This window comes from Balaenoptera ricei, chromosome 15 (assembly GCF_028023285.1).
Source record: "Balaenoptera ricei isolate mBalRic1 chromosome 15, mBalRic1.hap2, whole genome shotgun sequence".
Lineage (NCBI taxonomy): Eukaryota > Metazoa > Chordata > Mammalia > Artiodactyla > Balaenopteridae > Balaenoptera > Balaenoptera ricei.
Window position 1 is genome coordinate 49,214,921 of NC_082653.1, and position 20,202 is coordinate 49,235,122.

Consider the following 20,202-nt stretch of genomic DNA (forward strand, 5'->3'; position numbering starts at 1 on the left):
GCTTGTTACTGTTATTTGCTTGTTTTTTTGTTTAGTGACCAGCTGGACCAGGTTCCTGAGCTCTGTCTCACCCCCATAGTGGGACGCCTCTGAAGTTGCTCCTTGGAGAGTGAGGCCTTGGCCATGCACCCTGTCACCCTAGGATGACCGTGATTTTGGCGAGGCTGTCTTTGACCATCTCTTTCCCTGACCATAACCAGCCTTTAAGTTCCATTTATTGCTGGCTGATTGCTTTATTACTTTCCACCACACTCTGGGGGTGTAAATTGCTCTACAGGCTGATCCAATTAATTTTTTTTTTCAGGGGGAATGTCGGCAAATCTCACTTTAATTGCAAATGGCTTCATTTATAGCACATTCAGTAATGAACAAACAGGAGAGCTGTGACTTTTGAACATATGAATATATAAAAGTCCCTTGAAATTCAGGTAGTCAAGATAAGGGCATTTCACAAGGAAAGCACCCCCGCCACCTCCCATTTTTCTGAAGTCTGTTTTACACTCATTTTAAAAGATGATGAGGCATACTCAGAAATTCAAAGTAGTAGGATGTGCCTTGCAGGGAGAGAAGAAAACCTTTTTTCAGATTGTTGGGTAAATACATATCAGCAATTCCACTTGACAAAAGCTGATGGATGTCCTCCCTGAGTCAGGCTAGGCTCTGAGTGGGGATGGGAAACTCTGAGAAAGGGAGAACCTGATACCACACAGTACCAACCGGATCCCCTGTAACACACCATGCCGTGACCCCAGACGTGGGTATACAAGAGCAGCCACCGGGGTGGTGACTGACTGTCCTCACTGCCGGGAATTGACAAAGGGTCTCAATTTAGCCCGTGGACAAAATCCTTGACCAGCAAACTCAAATTGTCACTTAATTTAAATCATAAAGGATCTAAGGAAATTCTTGTTTTATTTATGTGTATATATGGACTCCTTACACGATTAACATTCCTTTTCTCCTAAGGGTTTGTTCTATAAACTGGAGTGGCCTAAGAAAAGCATTGTATAATTTTGATTTTATTTTACGCTTTCAAAAGAGAAAGGAGGGAATGGAGAGAAAAGTGTCACAAATTCTTCAACTCTGGGGCTCAGCACGTACAACAGACTCCTTGGACAAAAGGTCCACCCGGATTGTTGGATAGTTTCAATGCTGAGGCAAGACTAGGGGAGCCCACCCCACCCCCACTGAAAGAATTCTACAGTTACTCTATCACGGTGCTCTAGCTAAAGCATAGGTTTGAAACTACAGAGAGTTTCAACTTACCATCTAAAATTTTAAATTGTAGCCTTTCAGCAACAGATAAGCTCAGAGAGCTCATCTCAGAAGTAAAATTAAAGAACTGTTGCTCTGATGTATGAAAGTCAAGCCGTCGCTCCCAGCTATGCCACACTTCCAGGCTTAGGCAGACACATAAGGTGGTGGCGGCTCCTTGGCGGCGCCTTTCACAGTGGCATCATCGTACGGGGGTAACAGCACCACAGTGTCATTGCTGGTAACATAAACCAGGACATCGGAGGTGTTCCTGCCATTGATGTATCAGTAGCAGTTCCAGACACAGCTAATCAAGTAACCCTTAAAAGTCAAGATAATGCTGATAAACAGAAGAATAATAAGGACCAAACAGGCAGGATTCACTGACATGATATCTTCTTTGTAAGGAAAATCAGGAGGCAGCTGTCTTATGTATTCCTGGATGGAGTTTGGATTAACAAGCACAGTGACTGCAACCAAGGTGTTCAGGGCAAAATCAAAGATCTGGTAACAGAAGAATGGGATGACCCAGGCCGCGTGTTGCTTGTATGCTCCATAGGTAGCCATTGCACAGATCAGGATCATGAGAAGAGAAATCGCGATAGCAATGCACGTGTTGGCATCATCCATGAGCTCCAGGTCACCTCCGAGTTCAGAACTTGAAAAGCGATACTGATCTGAATCAGTCAGGGCTCTCAATAGAACCAGCAGTGCCACGGCATTGATGATCAGGTACCAGACGCCGAGCAGGATGGTGCCGGTGCGGATGTGGCAGCACAGCAGAAGCTGTTGGAGTAGAACCGCGTCCAGGGGGCCACCATCTTCATCGCTCGGGCCGCCGGCGCAGTGGCGCAAGCATGCGCCCAAGTTTGCAGGAGCTTTGGCCGCGTGGGTCTGGGCCCGCCTCGTGGCTGCTGCCGGCTCCCTGATCCAATTAAATTTGAGATTCTTTACAGGGATAGTTTTTGAGATCAGTGTTTGAGATATTTTTCAGACTTCAGGAGAGCTCTTCTTAGCTGTTTATTTCTGTGGTTCTCTTTGGTAAGCTGGCCAGCCTGTGGTTTAACTCCTATCTCTAGACTTCTTTTAATTGCTTTTTACCACATCACTCATTGTTAGCCTTAGGCCTGAACTTCCTCACACTCTTGCCAAAGGAGTGGGTTCTTATGGAGATTTGGAGCTCTCTGTCTTATCTTCCCTTGTGCAAAATATCTGAGCCAATGCTCTGTATCAGGGAGTGGGGACGATGGTGTGTTTCTCTTCAGCAGCTGGGCACTCAGTGAAGGCGGTGCAGCTCTGGTCGCCTCTGGTCTTCTTGACTTGCCTCTTCTACTATGAGACCTCTGCTTTACAAATAAGCCAGGACAAGGATGACCTGGACCGCAGTATTCTCAGTGTACCAGACCCAAGGGAGAGCGTCCATCCCATAAATGGTGGCTGGACAGAGGAGGGGGGGCCCCCACTCTTGACTGCATTTGCCCAGAATTTGGTCTCTGCAGCAGGTAATTGGGGGCGGGATGAGAAACACTGAAATCCTGCTTCTTCTGGGAAGATTCCGTAGCTCTCCATCTGGGAGCTGGAGCTGGGAGGAGAGAGAGCTGTGTGTTTATGGTTGAACCACGTGGAATGAAGTTTTCATTGTGCTCAGCTGAGAGAGGGGAGGAGGGGGTGGGTCATGGTTCAAACACCACAGACTCTTGCTGTTCTGAGTTTTAGCACAGTTTCTTCTTCAGATGTTTCTGTATTTGCTCTATGTCCCTAGAACCATTTCCAGACACTTTAAATGTTTGTTTATTTTATAGTTCCATGGGGATGAGGTCCCCTGAGTTCCTTGGGCTGCAGAGCTGGGAGTCAGTCATTCCCAGCTCTTCTCTTGCCTCGTGGATTTCCCAGCTGAGAGTCAGGACCCAGTCCACTGTCTTCCAGGCATGAGTGTCCTGGTCGATCGTCCGCAGAGATGACCAGAATGACCCCTCCTACCCCTGTATGCTGTTTCCCTTCCTTTGGAATCTAGACTGGCCTTGCGAGTTGCTTTCATCAGCAGAAGTGGCAGAAGAGACACCACGACAGTTCCGGGCCTGGACTTAGGAGGGCTGGGAGCTTGCACTTACTCCCCAGGAAGTGAGTGCCATGTAAAGAGGTCAGGACAGATCGCTGAATGAGGACAGATGCCTCAGGGCCCAGCCAACAGCCACCACAAAGACTGCTGACGTTTGAGCGGGTGCAGGCGGCAGTCACGGGAAGAGAGAGGCCAGGCGGCCCCCAGCCCTGCGCCATCTTAGCCGAGGCCTCAGCCACAGGGATGAGACCATCTCGGACCCCAAGCCTCAGCTGACGGCTCGGCTGATACCATGTGGGGCAGAGATGAGCCATCCCTGCTGGGCACTGACCACACTCTGGACCCACAGAAGTGTGAGGCCTCAGGTGGCTGACATTTTAAACCACCAGGTTCTGGGGCGCTTAGCTTGGCACCAACAGATAATAGACATGGGACCTCAGTTCCCTATAGCAGAAGGCAGCCCCTGGAACCCCCTCTTTCATCCTGAGCTGGGAGGGAGCAGACCTCACCCCCCAAAGAGGACTTACGGTCTTGCCAGGACCTTTTCCAAAAGACCCCCTCACCCCTCCCAGCCTTTCCATAACGCCCTCCCTGGAGGCTCTTTTGAGAGTTGACATTTGATCTTGGAATCGTACATGTGTTGTAGATTCTCAGTCAGATCTTTGTGTTTAGCATACTCCTGCCTGCGTATTTATTTATTTACCTGTATTTTCTCTGGGTCCACCTGTGAACTCCTCAAGGGCAAGCACTTTGTTCACTGCTGTATCCCCAGCCCTCAGATAGTGCATGGCACACAGGAGGTGCTCAGTGACTGTTTGTGGGATGAATGTGCCTACCTTGTGCCAAACCCTGTGCTGGGCTCAGTGCTCCCTCTGGTGTTATGTCAGCTACTCGCAGCCGACTCTCGTGATGCCCAGACCCCTCTGCCCGCTTGATCCCAGCACAGCGTGGTGCTTGGTTCTGCGCATCTCTGCTCGTGTCCCTCGTCAAACGTGCCACAGCATCTCTTTGCTTTGCTGCCTCGGAGCAGCAGAAGACTGCCGGTCCACAGGCGGGTGCAGTTCAGAAGTGCCGGAGCTCACACACGGGCCCGGGGCGGAGAGTGAATGCCTCGGTCCCTCTGTCCAGTGCACAGACCTGGGGTGTGTTCTGCCGGGTTCCTCTTAGGTCCCAGCAGGACGGAGCCCCGCTGCCCACAGCATTGACCAGCTTTTAACAGATGCTTAATTGGCTTCCCTTCCTGCCCTGTCCTGCTGTTTCTGCTCCATCATTCGTGCTTCCCAGGGTCACCTTCAAAAGAAACTGCCTGTCCTAAATATTCGTCTCAGGCTCTGCTGTCAGGGGAACCCAAACTAAGACACTGAGGTTCTCTTATTTGGTGTCACAGTAACGTATGAGGTGAGAGGTATTAGTCCCATTTTACAGGTAAGGAAAGTAAGGCCGAGTAAGATTTAGATGTCTGGATGACCTTGCAAAGGCCACCCGATTGCTCTCAGCTTTAGTGTCCTCACTGGTAAAATGATGAGGTGGGATCCGATGCAGGTTTTCATACTCAAGTGGCCACAGGGGCAGAGCCAGGAAGTCAAGGCAGGCAGCCAGGCCTGCAAGGGCTGTGGCCGGCTGGAGCGCCCTGCCCCGTCCAAAGCGGGCAGCCACCCCTCGGCCCCAGGCAGCCGGGCCCGGCAGAAGGACAGGCCCAGTGCTGCTGCATCGCCCACCTGCGCACGAGAAACCAGACTCATGTGAAATCTCTCAAGCCTTAAATGGTGGCAATGAATTCGAATTATTTTAAACCCTGTGCAGACTGAAAGGGGCACAGGAAGCTTTCTGGAGTGATGGGAATGCTCTCCATATCGATGGGATGTATACACTTGCCAAAACTCAAAACAGGGGCACTTACCTTTCAAATAGGGGCACTTTATTAGTAAGTTGTTTCTCAATATGGTTAATTTTAAAAGAATAAAAGAAAAAGACCCCAGATATGGCAATCAAAATACACTCCTTTGGAATTCTATAATATTCATGGAACTTATTCTGGTACATAGTCAAGGTTCAGAAAGCAAAAACCATCACAGAGTTTGGCAAAGAGAAATGAGCTCTCTGAAAATGCATGTTGCATGCTGACACTTTTCCTCCTTCACCTCAGGAGAATCATCCGCGTGTTTGGGTTTCTCTCCTTCTTTAGGATACTGGAGAAAACAGGTGGACCATATCTCCGCTCACCTCCGGTCTTACGCTCAGAACAACCCTGAATTCCGGGCCTTGATTGCAGAGCCCAGGATGGGAAAGGTGGGTGGCCTCTGAGCGGGACTTCCTCTCTGGAGCATCCCGTGGGATCAGGCTGAGGTTGCCCCCACGGACTGTCCTGAAATTGCACTTTGCTTGCCCTTTCTCTTTTTCCTGCCCCGCTTTCCATGCCTCCTCGCCTTATTTGACATCCAGGAAAACTGGCTCAGAGAGATTTGGTGACCTGCCAAAGACTACACTCTGGGTCTCAGGGGATTCAGGACTTGAAGCAGGTCTGTCAGACCCCAGGGATACTGCTGTTATAAAGACACACATCTGTGAGAAGGCGTTTTCCTCTGTCATGAGACTAAAAGAACCTTTCAAAGTTAGCCCATCCACTCCTCTGCCACCAAGTTAGGCCAACATTGGAACTGTGTCATTGTCAAGTATTGCTCAATTTCCTTTGATAATCTATTTTGGTGGTTTATTAATTCCTTGGCCTAATCTAGGGGTCTCCAAACTGTGGCCTGTGGGGCAAATCTGGCCTGCCACCAGTTTTGTAAATCAAGTTTTATTGGATCACAGCTACACTCATTCATTTACTTATCGTCTGTAGCTGCTTTTGTACTGCAAGAGCAAGGACCATATGGCCCACAAAACCTAAAATATTTACTATCTGATCCTTAAAGCATTTGCTGAGCCCCATTGATCTAAATTCCTCCCGCTACTTATAGAGACAGCTGCTCACCTGAATACTTGGCCCTTGATTGCCAAGGCCTGGCCCCCCCAGGTCACCTTTTGCCAGGTGATGACCTGCAGCCATGTGGCTTCATTAAAGTGTGTCTCTTGTAGACAGTATCAATTTGGGTCTTGCTTTCTTAACCAATCTGGCAGTCTCTGCTCTTTGATTGGAGTATTTAGTTCATTTATAATTAATGGGATTATAGAGAAGGCTGGATTTGTGTCTGCCATTTTGCCATTTGTGTCCTATTTCATCTAGTTTTTGTTTCTCTTTTCCTGCCTTGCTTTGTGTTAATTAAATGTTTGATTAAATGTACAGCTTAGCATCTCAGAATTTCTTGGCTGTGGCTCCGAGCTTTGAGTCCCACACTCATGGTTGTGAATGCTCTCTAATACTTTTTTACAAGCTCATCTCTGCTACCGTCCATGAGGATGGCTATGAAGTTAGCATCAGGCTGAATTATATTCAAGTCTCAAACAAGGTGAGTAAAACTGCCAGAAGTTATTCATTTCAAAATTGACTGACCTAGTAAATGGTAGCTTATGATTTATTGAAATGCTTCTGCATAATCCATAGAAAGGAAGAGTTTAGAATATTATGAGACTTAACTGGAGGCCAGCAATTTCATAGAATTAGATAAATAACTGAGCTAAACCTCAGAGAAGCCAGCTTTCAGGCACATAAAGATGTCGTAAGAACAGAAATTATCACCCACCCTATTGGTCCTGTAGTTCTCAGGTTTATTTATACCCACTGAAGTCTGAGTATAGGCGAAAGACTGACAGAAATGTTTGCTGATATGTACTTTGACCTATTTGCCTATAAAAATAAGCCATACTTTGTGGCCATGTCTCCCTTGATCTTCCCTCTCATTTGGTAACTGGAACATTGCCATGGAGCCCATAAGTGTGTGACAAACATTAACTGATACAGGCAGCTTTAGTTTCATTGGACAAGAAGTCACAACATACAAAAGAATAATTCATGGATTGAGAAGAAAGTGAAGAAGGCAAGGAAAAGGAGGGGAACTCGGGCCTGGCCGTGACCTGGCAGGGTGCTAACGATGTCTCTAAAACTGGGACAGATACCTGGGCCCTGCCTGACCCACAGGGAGGCTGGGAGTGTCCAGTGGGAAGATACACGTGAATGTGCTTTGTAACCAAGGAAAGCACTAAATGCTGTGTTTTCGGTTGTGTGGCTGCAGCAGAGCTTGGGCAGGGAGGTGCTTCAGGAGAATGGGACTGAGGGACGCAGAACACGGCGAGTCACACCACACAGTTGTCCCCACTTGAGGCTGGGGGGGAGGGGCATAACCGCTAGGGCAGGTCAGCCCTCACCTACTGAGGGCAGCTGGAGAGGGGGGTCAGCTGTGAGCTGTTAGCAGCCAGCGTGGCAGCTGGGATGGTACCTGACTGGTTAAGGGGAACTGGACAGACACAAGAGCATCTGCAATAAGCTGTCCATCACGTAGAAGTCAGGGATGTGTCCCAGGTTCTGTGTGTGTTTTTTCTTAGCCCACGTGTTCTGTGCTCAGGAAGTAGCAGGTGGCTCCCGATGGCAGGAGCAGGGTGCCACGCTGTGGAACCGGTCCAGGTGGATACGGAATCCCGGGTCTGGCCTGTGTATCACCCATCCTCATTTTATAGACATCCATGTAACCTCATTTTGCTTTGACAACATCTCTTTGAGGCTGGTCATAATATTTCCGCTTTACGGGTGAGGAAACTGAGGCTCAGAGAAGTTAAGCAACTTGCTTCTTCCAAGGCCCCTAAGCTACTAAGTGACCAAACCAGGATACAGACTCTGCAGCCTGAGCCTCCCCGTCAGACCACCCTAATCCCAAGACACGGAAGGGTTGTAAGCACAGAGGGACACAGTTACATATACATTCATTGTATAAAGGGGCTGGGGCAGCCACAGGGAAGGTGGGCTGGCAGGAAGCTGTTTGGAGGCTGTTGCAATGATCTCGGTGTGAGAAGAGGGGCCAGAATGAGGAGTTGCGTAAGAGGCAGAATGAACAGAACATCACGGTGAGGTGAGGGAGGTGTCTGCAAGCACGGTCACGCTGCAGGCTTGACTGTCTGGGTAGACAGGGCTGTCGTTAACAGAAAGAGGAGCAGGTGAGCAGGGAGACCATTCTGCTGGGACGCGGCGGCCTCGTCTTTCATGGTGCTGGAATTTTTTCATTGGCCAGAACCTTTACCTGAACAAGGCGGTGAATTTCAGCGACCACTTTCTGAGCAGTGTCACCGAGGGAGGGAACGGCCTGTTCGGCAGCGGGTCCAACCTGGGTGAGTTGTCCCCTTCCGGGGACTTTAAAACGGTTGACCAGTTATATATGGATGTTGTTACAGGAAAGTAAATCCTACACGTTCTCATCACGAGGAAAAATATTTTTTTCTGTTTCTTTCATTTTGTTTCTATACGAGATGACGCTGTTCACTAAACTTCTTGTGGTCGTCAGTTCATGGCGTATGTGAGTCAGATCATCATGCTGTGCCCCTGAGACTCATACAGTGCTGGATGTCAGTTACATCTCAGTAAACCTGGACGAAAAAATAATAATTAAAAAAGAAAAACCTAAAGAACCGTTGACCAAAAACAACACAGTGACTTGGCAAGGATGGAGAGAACTGCTTAAAATTTGCTGGCCCAGCCAGGCCTCTTACTTTCACATTCCACCCATGTTATTCCTCTGGCCTCCCCAAAGTCAGGCGTGAGACCTTTGCAGTCTTTCACAGGAACTGGGGAGATAAATTGGGGCAGGGGGTACTCTTTGGGGCCTGAGAACTGTAGCCCCTTTTATTCCCCTCCCTCCCCCCCCCCCTCTGGTTCTGGACCAAGAAGGACAGCCCCAGGAGTCCTTCGGGCCAGGTTTCATCAAATAGAAATTTCTATAAAAGCCTTTTCCTCCTTCCGACCTCTTGAGGGGGGCATGGCAGGAGAGTGGCTCTTTATATGATGGGAGTGGCAGGGGGCTTCACTTTGGTCCTCGACTCCTGTCATTCCAGTGAGTGACTACAGCCAGAGCACCCCAGACACCACGGAGAAAGTCACAAGGACCAAGAATTTCAAGACCAAAACGTTTCAAGAGAAGAAGCAGCAGCTTACGGTATGTGTTCTCCTTGATCCTTAGAGCTGTCTTCTTCAGCTGTGCATCTAATGTTTTATTTTGAGATTGTTTAAATGGAAGAATACTTTTTCATTTTCTGTTCCCTTTTTTATAGCAGTGTGTTTTTATTTTATGGAGGCAGAACCTTTAAAATCTCTCAAGATTATTCACTGGAATTATTTTAAAGTTCTCCTCAGTCTCCTGAATCACCTGTTTCCTCTGGGGTCCGTTCTATCTGCTCATCTTTCTCTTTCTTGCTTTTGGTTTGTCTCGAACATGTGATGATCCTTTGTTGTTAGGTCATGTTGATAAACGAAGGGCTAGCTTGATTAGCACGGGTGCCCAGCTGGGTCTGTGGGCCTGCGGTCTCTGTGGGTGGAGGGTCCCCGAAGTTGCCAGCGTGGGCAGGCCTTTCCTCTGCTGGTGAGCGTGGTAGTGGGAGTGCCGTGGTGGTTACCACTCCTTCCTGACTCTCCAAACCCGTCCCGTGTCTGGCCTCTGCCCTTTGCCCTTCTCAGGCCCAGTGCTCCCAGGAGAAGCCTCTGTTAGGCAAATTGTGAACTGTATGGAAAATAGTATCAGGGTTTAAGCAGGGAGCAAAAGCTTCCCGCCCTTCTACTCGGGAGAGCAGGGAGGATGCAGGCCATCCCCGTGATTCGTGGTAAAGCCCTTTAATAACACGCTGTGGATTCAGCCACACCCAACGCCCGCCCCCCTGCTGGGCTCCCTGGAGAGAACACGCTCACATGACTGGGGTCTGCAGCTGGTTTTCCTCTTGGCTTTGATTTCCCTGTCAGTCTGATTCCATCTGCTTTCAATCTTTGGGTTTCTTCACCATTTCTGATCCATGCACGGTACCCTTTCCCTGGTTTCCCTCAGCTGTTAGAGTTTTGTTTTTCACAATTATGGGCCATGAATAGTTTTAACGGGAGCTTTGGAGAGACAGTGGGTGCCTTTGCTCACCCACCACCTTGCCCTCCGGTCGGCCTTCTTTGGCTGTGGCAGCGAGCTGGAGGTGGAGGTGGACACAGGGTCAGTTCTCCCCTCCAGCCCCACCACTTCAGTCACGGGGGGCCCCGGGGCCTCCCGGCACGTACACGGGCACCCAGCCTGGTCGGGGGCGGGGGGTTCTCCGCAGGCAGGTGGTCACACTCAGGCTGATTTCGAACACCTTATAAAGCACACAGCGTAAACTTTAGGATTCACCTGGTTGCTTTTCCTAGAAGTATTCATAATAAAACTAGTGTGTGGTTTCTAGGGTTTTATGAGGTTTCTCATTGCATCCCCATCCTTAATAACACGAAAAAATGTCAGTGTGGTGTCCTTCCCCCAGGCAAGGCCTCAGAGACTGGCTAGATTTACATTAGATGTGTTTATCTGTGCTGCTGGCCGTTGAAGACCACACACACACACATGCACACCCCACACACACTTCACACACACACATACACGCTCGTGCTCACACTCACCTGTCCCTGGGACTCAGAACTTATCCAGGAGAGGAAACATTTGCCCTGAGGGTTGAGCCTGGACAAGTGGGACGTGACAATAAAAAGATTTTGCGGCCGTGGAAACGACCACCTTCTGTGATCCCGCAGCCTGAAAACAGGCTTCTGCTGAAGGAAGTCGGACCAGCAGGGGAAGGAAGAGTGTCTGTGATGGAACAGCTACGTGATGAAGTAAGTGCAGCCCAAGAACACGCCTCCCTGAGGCTCTCAGCCAGGCCTGCCACCCCATCTCTTTCAGACGGAAGTTTTGTTCGATATTGTGATAATCACAGTGCCGCTTAATTTAAAACCATCTGGAAGTGGGCTAAACGGCTAGTCAAAAACTTTACATTAATTGTTACCTGTTGCTAATTTTTATAGCAAAGAAAATAGGCAGAAAGGTGCACAGGAGCCCAAATAAAGTGCAGGAAGGTGGACAGAATCCCTGGTCTGTGACCCTGTGTGACCATCATGCTTCCTAAAGAAGCAAGGCTGTCCACCCAGGTGCCTGGCCTCCTGCTGGCGGAGCAGAAACACAAGTTTGATCGCCCACATGACTTGGCAGCTCTGTCTTTATAGGTTGGGTCTTGGAGTTCCTGCTTCGTTTGAGTTAAAGCAGTTTAGTTCCATCAAGGGTTTGTTATACTTACTAGGATGGCGAGCGGGTGCCACTGAGCTTAGGCTTTGTGCAAGTTTGTCCTTTTCTACACGCTGCAGGGAGCAGAACCCAACTGCAGTGACAAGGAAGACCAGCCCGTTCTGAGCCTGGCGGTCACGAACAAGCACCATGAAGCGATCCCGGTTCTCGTGCAGCGGGGCGCGGATGTGGACCAGCAGTGGGGCCCGTAAGTGAAACACGAGGGAGAGTTGTGGGTGAGGTCGCAGCCAGCTGGTACTTGGTGGGGCTCCTCCGAGCGGTCAGTTTGCAGGCCCTGTTCAACTTGAACCACTTAGGAACCATTTCAACCCATTTTGGCCTTAATGAGAGACATAACTGCTTCTGTTTTCCAAATCTGGGTAAAACAGAGGTTTTTAAACGGACTACTGGATTGTCTAACTTTTAGTAGCTTTGATAAATGATGGTCCATTTTGTTAACTCATGAATTTATTTATATTTGTGGGCCCGCAAATCCTTAGCCGTTGAGTGTTAAGCAGTGTTTTCATCATGATTTTCATCATGGTGGGAAATGTACCCGTGAAGTTGCTGCAGAAAGAAAACCTTATCCGGTCGTCCGTGGATGCGAACAGCCCCGGGGGGAGGCGGTGCACGCGGGTTCACCACGCCGTCTCCTGCTGCCTCGGTTTCCGCAGCTGGGAAGCGGGATGACGAGATCCCCAGTCACGTGGGATGGTCTTGTTACTTTCCCACCCTTGACGCCACCCGGCCTTGTGAGCCCACTGTTCCCTTGCAGATTACTTGGGAGACGTGGGGTGGACAGTGTTTTGAGTCCAGGTCCTCGCCGTTAGCTGCTTACATCCCGCTGACCAAGCTGTTGAACTGGAAGTCATCTGGGGGAATCGCAGGTCAACCACCCTGCCGCCCGCACTGTTACTGAGGCAGCTGGGGCCCCGCTCTGTGAATCGCGCTGCCGAGGTTGGCAAGGAGCACAGGGGACAAAAGTTAAATAGCTTTGCTTCTATTCTCCTCTGTTTCAAAATTTCCTCTAGCGTTTTTATTCAAAATATCTCTCTCTTAATTTTTCTATGTGCGTTTTTTAAAGTTTCTGCCCAATAGGACTCGTGTCAGTAGACACGACCCCCTTTTTATCAGTAGTTTAATTTTGTAGCAAAGTATTTGGCCTGTGGGTGTACACACTTGATGGCTGGAATTTAGTTTCTCAAGTTCTCTTGGGGTTCACAGGCGTCATACCTTGTCAGCTTCATCATTTACATTCCTACACTTATATTATCATTATTAATAGAAATAATGACACCTTGTTTTGTGTGAAGGTATGCTTTATAATTGGATAATTCAGATAAGGATTTTTTTTTTTTAAGTTTAATTTATTTATTTATTTATTTATTTATTTATTTATTTATTTATGGCTGTGTTGGGTCTTCGTTTCTGTGCGAGGGCTTTCTCTAGCTGCGGCAAGTGGGGGCCACTCTTCATCGCGGTGCGCAGGCCTCCCATTATCGCGGCCTCTCCTGTTGCGGAGCACAGGCTCCAGACGCGCAGGTCTAGCAATTGTGGCTCACGGGCCCAGCTGCTCCGTGGCATGTGGGGTCTTCCCAGACCAGGGCTCAAACCCGTGTCCCCTGCATTGGCAGGCAGACTCTCAACCACTGCGCCACCAGGGAAGCCCAGATAAGGATTTTTTAATTGCATTTACATATAATGTTTGTGGTTGATACAAAACTCGCTTGAGCACATTTTGAATTGTTGCTTAAGTGTGATGAGTCCTGGCTTTATGAAGAGTCTGGCTAACAGGATGAACCTATCTCTGGACCTGGAACAGGTGACCTGTCTCTCTTTGGTGTTCCTCAGTTTCCATTGTTGCTTCATTACCATTCTGTAAACTGACATCTATCCACGTGTGATCTCCTTGCATTTCTACTAAGTCTAACGCCGGCCGTGGTTATATGGTCTAGCTGAATGGTGTGTAATAGCCCTTTGTCACTCCCCCTGCATTGTCATGGTTACTGTTAGCAGAATATAGCTCACGTGGGGTCAGGGAGGGGCGGGTTCAGAAAGCAGATTTTTTCCACTGAGAGCCAGTTCTGCTGAGTGTGGCTTATATTTGTTAGTTCACAGGGTTTGGGCCTGGGTCCACCCGGCCTCTGCCCCACAGCTGGACCTCTGTAGACCCAGGAACATGACCTCAAGGCTCCGCTGTCTACAGCTCTTCAGGCACAAGCCATCTGGCGATCTGACTTTCCTGTAAAAGAGGCTCCGTGACTTGTCCTTTGCAAACAAGGATTAACATTCTCTTCTCACCCTGAGCCTGTTTGGCTAATGGCGAGAGGCAACCCAGGTGGTCTCCATACAGGTAGCTTCTGTCCAGCAGCTTGGCCGGTAGCAGAAAGCCCCTCCCTAGGGTTTCTGGTTCCCATGTTTGTGTCTTTCTTACCAGAATAAACTCATACTCAGCAGAAAGGGGATGGCTGAGGAGAAATACACATCTTCCACCAAAGCTGACACCTCTTACCAGCAGACTTCAGCAACACGGATTCAAAAAGTCTTGCGAGGAGAGGGACACAGAGAGATGCTGTTTGCTTTTGGACAGTAGCTGCCCTTCTTCACTGGCAGTTTCAAATATCGAGCCTCTGAGCTGTGCAGGCAAGTGAGGAAAATGCAACCATCAGTTTACTTAGAGGTTCACCTGTGGAGATTTAGTCTGTTAGGTAATTCAGGATTTGCAAAGAGAGAGAGTGTACCTTAATTCACCGTGATACTTAGATTGGAGTAAACAGTTTGCGTTGCTTGTGCATTAGTAGGAAAGTGTCTTTATGATACAAATTCACAGGGCACCACAGTGTACTTGCTGTGCCACCCGCGTTCCGGAAGGTCTGCCGTGACAATGACAAGCTCCTCGGAGGAGGAGACTCACAGCAGGAGTTCTGATGGCAGGACGCGCTCCGTCTCATGCCCTCGCCGTGTTGCAGTTAACTTGTTTGGGGAGCTAGGTACACAGCTAAGCGTTGGCAGAGTCATGATTCATCATCTTCCAAAACCAAACTGTGGTTATGCAGGAAACCACCAACCAAGAAAATCTAGCCATCAGCGATCCCCGCCCCCAGCCCCATTACTGAGTAAATAGAACACGCACTCTGCTCTCAGCCTGGGGAGAGTTGTGAAGACAGAAGGCCTTGAGTCCACCTAGGAGATGCCGCAACCCTGTGAATATATCTGAGTTCAAATGGTAAATGCGTGGTGAAGCCCCAGGAACTTGAGGGGGTGAAGTGACAGTGAAGCCTTATTTATGCCACCGGGGAGGCAGGAAAGATGAAAGATGAGGAGGAGTTTGGTGTCTGGTGTGACTGAGACCTCCGTGGTCAGACCCCCGTAGCACACTGTGTACCCCTCCACCCTGAATTTACAGCCAGGTCCTCTGAGCTCCCCGAGAGAGGAACAAGCACTGTGTCACAGGTGACCAGGTGGCCCTGGCACATCTGGGGGCACCAGGCTGGCACTCACACATGTGCTTAGTAGATGAACAAATAATTCAAGTGACTTAGAGCCCAGGAGAGGTCATCTGAAAGACCTCGTGAAAAATGTACACTTTGAATGTGACCACTGGGAATTGTGCTAAAGGAGGGGAAAGTAGAGTCTTCTGTGGTGACAGGGGACAGTGTGGAGGCAGGAGAGAGCAAAATGTGGAGAAAATGAACATATTCCTCTTGCTAGGTCTTCTCATCTGTAAAATGGGGATAATCGAACTCGGGTCATAGAGTTAGTGGAGGATGAAATGAGATCGTTTGTAGTGCCCGGAGCCTAATGATTGGACTTTAACGGTGGCAGTCGTGAAGCTGTGATTATGAAAAAAGAGGATTATCAGGATTTGAACGGAAAGTATCAACTGCATGATGATTGACATAGGATATGGGGATGGGGGTGAGTTGGCTCTGGGAGAATAACCATGTGGGGCTTAAATAACAGAAGCCCTGGGTGAAAGGTGTTACAACTGGATTTAAGTTCTAAGTTCTATTTCTGTTAACAGATGTCACCAAGCCTTCCCAAGTCCAAGTTTTCACATTAAGGAAAGGGCATGTGTATTTTTTTAATGCACCAAACTCTAAGAAGATAAACTTGATAAATGCTTCTCATACTTTAATGTGTATGTAAATCAGCCAAGGATCTTGTGAAAATGCACATTTGGTAGGTCTGGGTGGGGCCAGGCCTGAGATCCAGCATCTCTATCCAGCTCTCAGGAGATGCCAATGGTCCAGGTGCCACAGTTTGAGTAGCGAGGGTCCACAGGCTGTTCTTACAAACACTGAGACATTAAGAATCAGCCCAGCATGGTCCGTGGTAAGGAGTGACCTCACAGTGCTGTTGGACACGGGACTCTCCCCCGTGCCTGACAGCTCAGTTATGTTGATCTGATCAAACTAATAACAATAATATCACCACCAGCAACAACAACATGAAGGGTGATCCCCAAATCTTAGTTGCTTGCAGGAACTGTTTGTATCAAACCAAAGGCAGATCTTTGGAAAGTCATGGAAATTCTGTCATAAGGCACATGGCCTTGCCATTTTCACTTACTGCCTCTGGAGAAATATGAGGAGAAACTAACCAATCATACCACTCAGATTTAGTTGGCACCAGGAGCCTTGGCCAAATAAGTTAGCTGAAATTACATGAATGATAAGATCTAAACTTAGATAAGGTCTAAGACCATTAGGGTGGTTGGACACTTAGAGTTCTGTTGCAACACAAAACCGGTGAAAGTGCTAAGTTTCTCATTTACTTTGGAAAATGGAAAGCCTTCTCATTACCTGGTCAGTTCTGATTCTGGAGCCCGAATCAGGCAGAGGATTACCCTCCCACAGGTGGATGCAGAGTTCATAGTTAAGTTTTCCTGCAATTCATATGGGTTTCGATCTTGGAGGCAATACTCCTTCCCTTAATTTGTTTGTCTATTCATTCTTTTCATTGATGTATTCATTTTACTAGTGGTTTCTGAGCACCTACTGTGTGCTGGTCAGCATTCTAGGTGATGGAGATACAGCAGTGATGAAGACATCACTTCCCTTCCCTCATGGAGCTTACAGTTTAGTGGAGGAGACAGACAATAAACAAGTAAGCAAATGAATGAGTAATTTCAGAGCATGATAAGTGCTACAAAGAAAATAAAGCCAGGTAAGAGAATCCAGTGTGGTGTGGTCAGGAAAGGCCCCCACCCCCACCCCCCAGGACCAGAGACTCCCAGAATTAGTCTGGGACAGACTTGATTTAGGTACAGAGCAGTATGGGGAGGTTTAGTCACCAATTTCATCATTCATTTCTGGCCTAGTCGTACTGACGTTGCCTTATTTATGACTAGTCTGGCAGAAAGATTTCTTAAATTGTGTATGTTTATTGAAAACTATTCATACGCACCAAATCACTTTTTAATTGTGTCGAAGTGAGATGTGGACATGATTGAAAAATCAAATCCTGTGGAAGGGCATGGCGGTCCTCTGCTGCCCTCACCTCTTCACCCCCAGTCCTTGTCTCCAAGGACAACTACATGTAAATGTTTTAAAGTTCTCCCGAGAGTCACCTATATCTCTGTCACTAAACAATACACTTAAACTGATCACTCTTGATTTAGCATGCTTAGACAGTATCTGCTGATTCTTGCTGTCATAGGTGATGATTTTGCTTGCTGACTGGACCTTCATGTTTTGATCATTCTGTTCTGGTTTTTGTTCTTTATTAATTACTGTTAAAATATAAATGATATGCCTAAACTCCTATATTTCAATTATCATCTTTCAATGATGTCAGTGGTGTCTCTTGACTCACCTGGATGTAAGTGCATATAAGTGTATATTAGTGCTCTCTACCTTTACCTCTACCTTTCCTTCCCCTTCCATCTCACAACTTCTATTAGTATATGCTTACTTTTTACAACACTAATCACAGCTATATTTACTTGTGTTAACATAATGAAGACATCCATTCTTCATCCATAGGTTGATTGCAATAGTTGAAAAGCACGAAGAGCAATTGCATTATAATAGCTACATAAATATCGTTCATTGGTATACTCTGATTACATTTTCTTGTTTGTAGGTTCAAGAAAACAACACTTAGGCCACTCAAAGTAAAATTTTCTTACCAGAAATGTCAAGTAGATTCTCCTTACACACCATAAATTATTCAAAATCAGGTCACATTTCATTTTCTTTCATAAACCATGAACAACTTGTGTGTTTTTGTGTGTGACTTTGATTTTCCTGGACTTTCTGATTGCCTTTGTTTTTTTCTGGTTTGAAAAAGAACATGCCTTCACCACATCCATAATCTTACCTGGTTTCTTATTTTTTCAGTGCTTTTTTTCTTAGAGACTTCCCTCTTGGAGTATACTTCCTACTCGGATTCTGCCTGACAGCCCTCTGGCCCTGCTGCACAGTGGTCATCATGGGATTTCTTTTCACTGGAATCCACCTACAGTTATCGTTCACATTTTTCACTTTCTTGGTTTTGACCCTTGTCAGGCTAGAGTGTGGCCTTAGGTAACTTCTTCAGAAAGGGTATGTAGAAAAAAACTTTAGAGTCCTTGAATATCAAAAATGACTTTCTTTTCTCTTCACTCTTGATTACTAATACCTTGATATTAATTTCTGTGTTCAAAATAATCAAGCCTTGCTCTCATGATTTCTAGCACCCAGCATAGCCCATGAAAATGCTACAGCAAATTCTTATTCATTTCTGACCTGTTTGTTCCTTCTGGAAGCATTTATCCCTGATGTTCTGAAATTTCATAGGGGTATTTTTTTCATGTGCTGTTGTTCATTCATCCACTTGGCCCTTTCAGTCTGAAAAGTCATGTGTTTCTTCAGCTCAGGGAAATTTTATCTCTTTGTTATTTTCTCCCCTCCATTTTTTTTTGATTCTCTCTTTCTAGAATTCCTATTAGTTAGATGGTGGACCACTTGAATTGACCCCCTCTGTCTGTCTTTTTAATTTTTTCCCCCATATTTTTCACTTCCCTTTTTCTCTCTGTTTTAAGAGATTTCCTTGACCCTCCTGCTGAATACTTTTTCTTTCAACAGTCATATTTTTACTTTCTAAGAGCTCCTTTTTGTTCTGATTGCTTCTTCTTCATAGCCTTCTGTTTTTGTCTAATATTGTCTTCAGTCATTTTTAATTTCTCACATTTGTGTTTGATTTTTCTTTGATGCTGCAGATTTTTCTCAGATGTGTGTGATCCTTTGTCATCCGTCCATGTTTGAGAATGCGGAATGGGCTAGATGAGTGGGAATTCTGTGTGTATGACAGGAGCTTATCAGCTGGGGTGGGGGTGGGGTGGGTTGTGGGTGTATGAAGCTGCTCTCAGACTGGGACAAGTGGAAGGCTTCCCTCTGGGCGTGGAAGTTGCCAGAGGCTCCGTTTATCTCCTTCAGAAAAGAGGCCACCATCCTTTTTCTCTATTGGGATAAATGTATGGCTGCAGGTGCAGGGGACAGGGTGGCGGTGTTGAGGAGAAGATCAGGGCCAGGAGAATGCAGACCTCCAGTTGCTCATCTCATCTCTGTCTTCAGCCACGACTCCCACCTTCCATCACTCCTGCCACCTCTGGGCAGGAGCCTTTCATGAATTCTAGAATGCAGGTAGCACCCCGTCCTCCACTGCAGCATCCACTGCTCACTCACTGGGCCAAAGCTGACCAGGCAAGGTAGAGACAGTCTGGCACATCGCAAAATATGCTGTCTGACCTCTTGGGCCTGCCCTCTGGGTTCTAAGATTGGTGTTTATTTTCATATCACACAAGCCAAACTCACTGAAGCCAAGGTCATTGTCCCTACACAAGAATAGGAGCTGCAGCCCTGAAAGGTTATTGTCATACAGACAGTGCCCAAAGGGTCAAGCCAAGGGTGAGACCGTGTCCAACGCGTTCCATGAACTCTTGCAGGAAATATACTAACATAGTATTTATTAGCATTTGCTAAACTGACTACAAACCAGATCCTTGTGGGGTTTCTCACTTTAAAAAATGAATATGTGTATAGCTTTTCACTTTCTGTCTGATATCAAAGCTTACCCTCCAAATCCTCCAAGGAAAGGAACAGAGAGGGCAGAGTCAAGAGATTTTCCTGGGTTAGTTAAATAGGTCATGGGTGAAACCAAGGCCCCTTTGGTCAACTGCTTCTTCTCCAGTTTCTTGAGGATGCGAACCAAGGATTTAGCCAGGGATTTTTTCCCATCCAAACAGGCTCCAAAATACAGCTCTTCATGAAGCAGCTCTGCTTGGCCTGGCAGGAAGGGAGTGCATCACTGCCTTACTGGGGTATGTTCCTTGGCCTCCGAGGGACACTGATGGCCACAGTGATCCTCCTGTTGGCCTGTGAGGATTTCAGAGGGTCCTGGTTCCAGAACAGCTGACCCAGTAATGGGGCCACCATCCCCCCATGGCTCCCAGGGCACTAAGGGCTTTTAAAAGCACAATGAAAACGTTGCCCCCTTAAACCCACTTGGTTGTGGGTCATTGATGCAATGGGAACCCACGGCCGGGATTGGCACTGGACGTGTGAGATCACAGCACCCCTCAGGTCTCAGGGTAGAGCCACCCTTGAGGGCTGGTCACAGTGGCCTCTTGGGGGAAGTTTGGGACGGGGGCCAGGAGCTCCCAGACTGGCTTCCAAGGCAGGGAAGGTTCGGAGACCTGAG

General features: G+C 47.6%; 1 protein-coding gene and 1 pseudogene across 5 annotated transcripts in view; one reads left to right on the forward strand and one right to left on the reverse strand.

Moving 5' to 3' along the window:
• DZANK1 (double zinc ribbon and ankyrin repeat domains 1) overlaps positions 1-20,202 on the forward strand; it is a 67,608-nt gene that overhangs the window by 46,545 nt on the left and 861 nt on the right. For all 5 annotated transcript variants that reach the window (XM_059896200.1, XM_059896198.1, XM_059896197.1 and 2 more), the window contains 6 exons: positions 5,499-5,602; positions 6,688-6,762; positions 8,476-8,572; positions 9,293-9,393; positions 10,992-11,072; positions 11,598-11,725. In XM_059896200.1, coding sequence (XP_059752183.1) covers positions 5,499-5,602; positions 6,688-6,762; positions 8,476-8,572; positions 9,293-9,393; positions 10,992-11,072; positions 11,598-11,725 — 586 coding nt within the window. The remainder of the gene's footprint in view (positions 1-5,498; positions 5,603-6,687; positions 6,763-8,475; positions 8,573-9,292; positions 9,394-10,991; positions 11,073-11,597; positions 11,726-20,202) is intronic.
• Positions 1,402-2,096, reverse strand: LOC132349208 (lysosomal-associated transmembrane protein 4B-like; annotated as a pseudogene).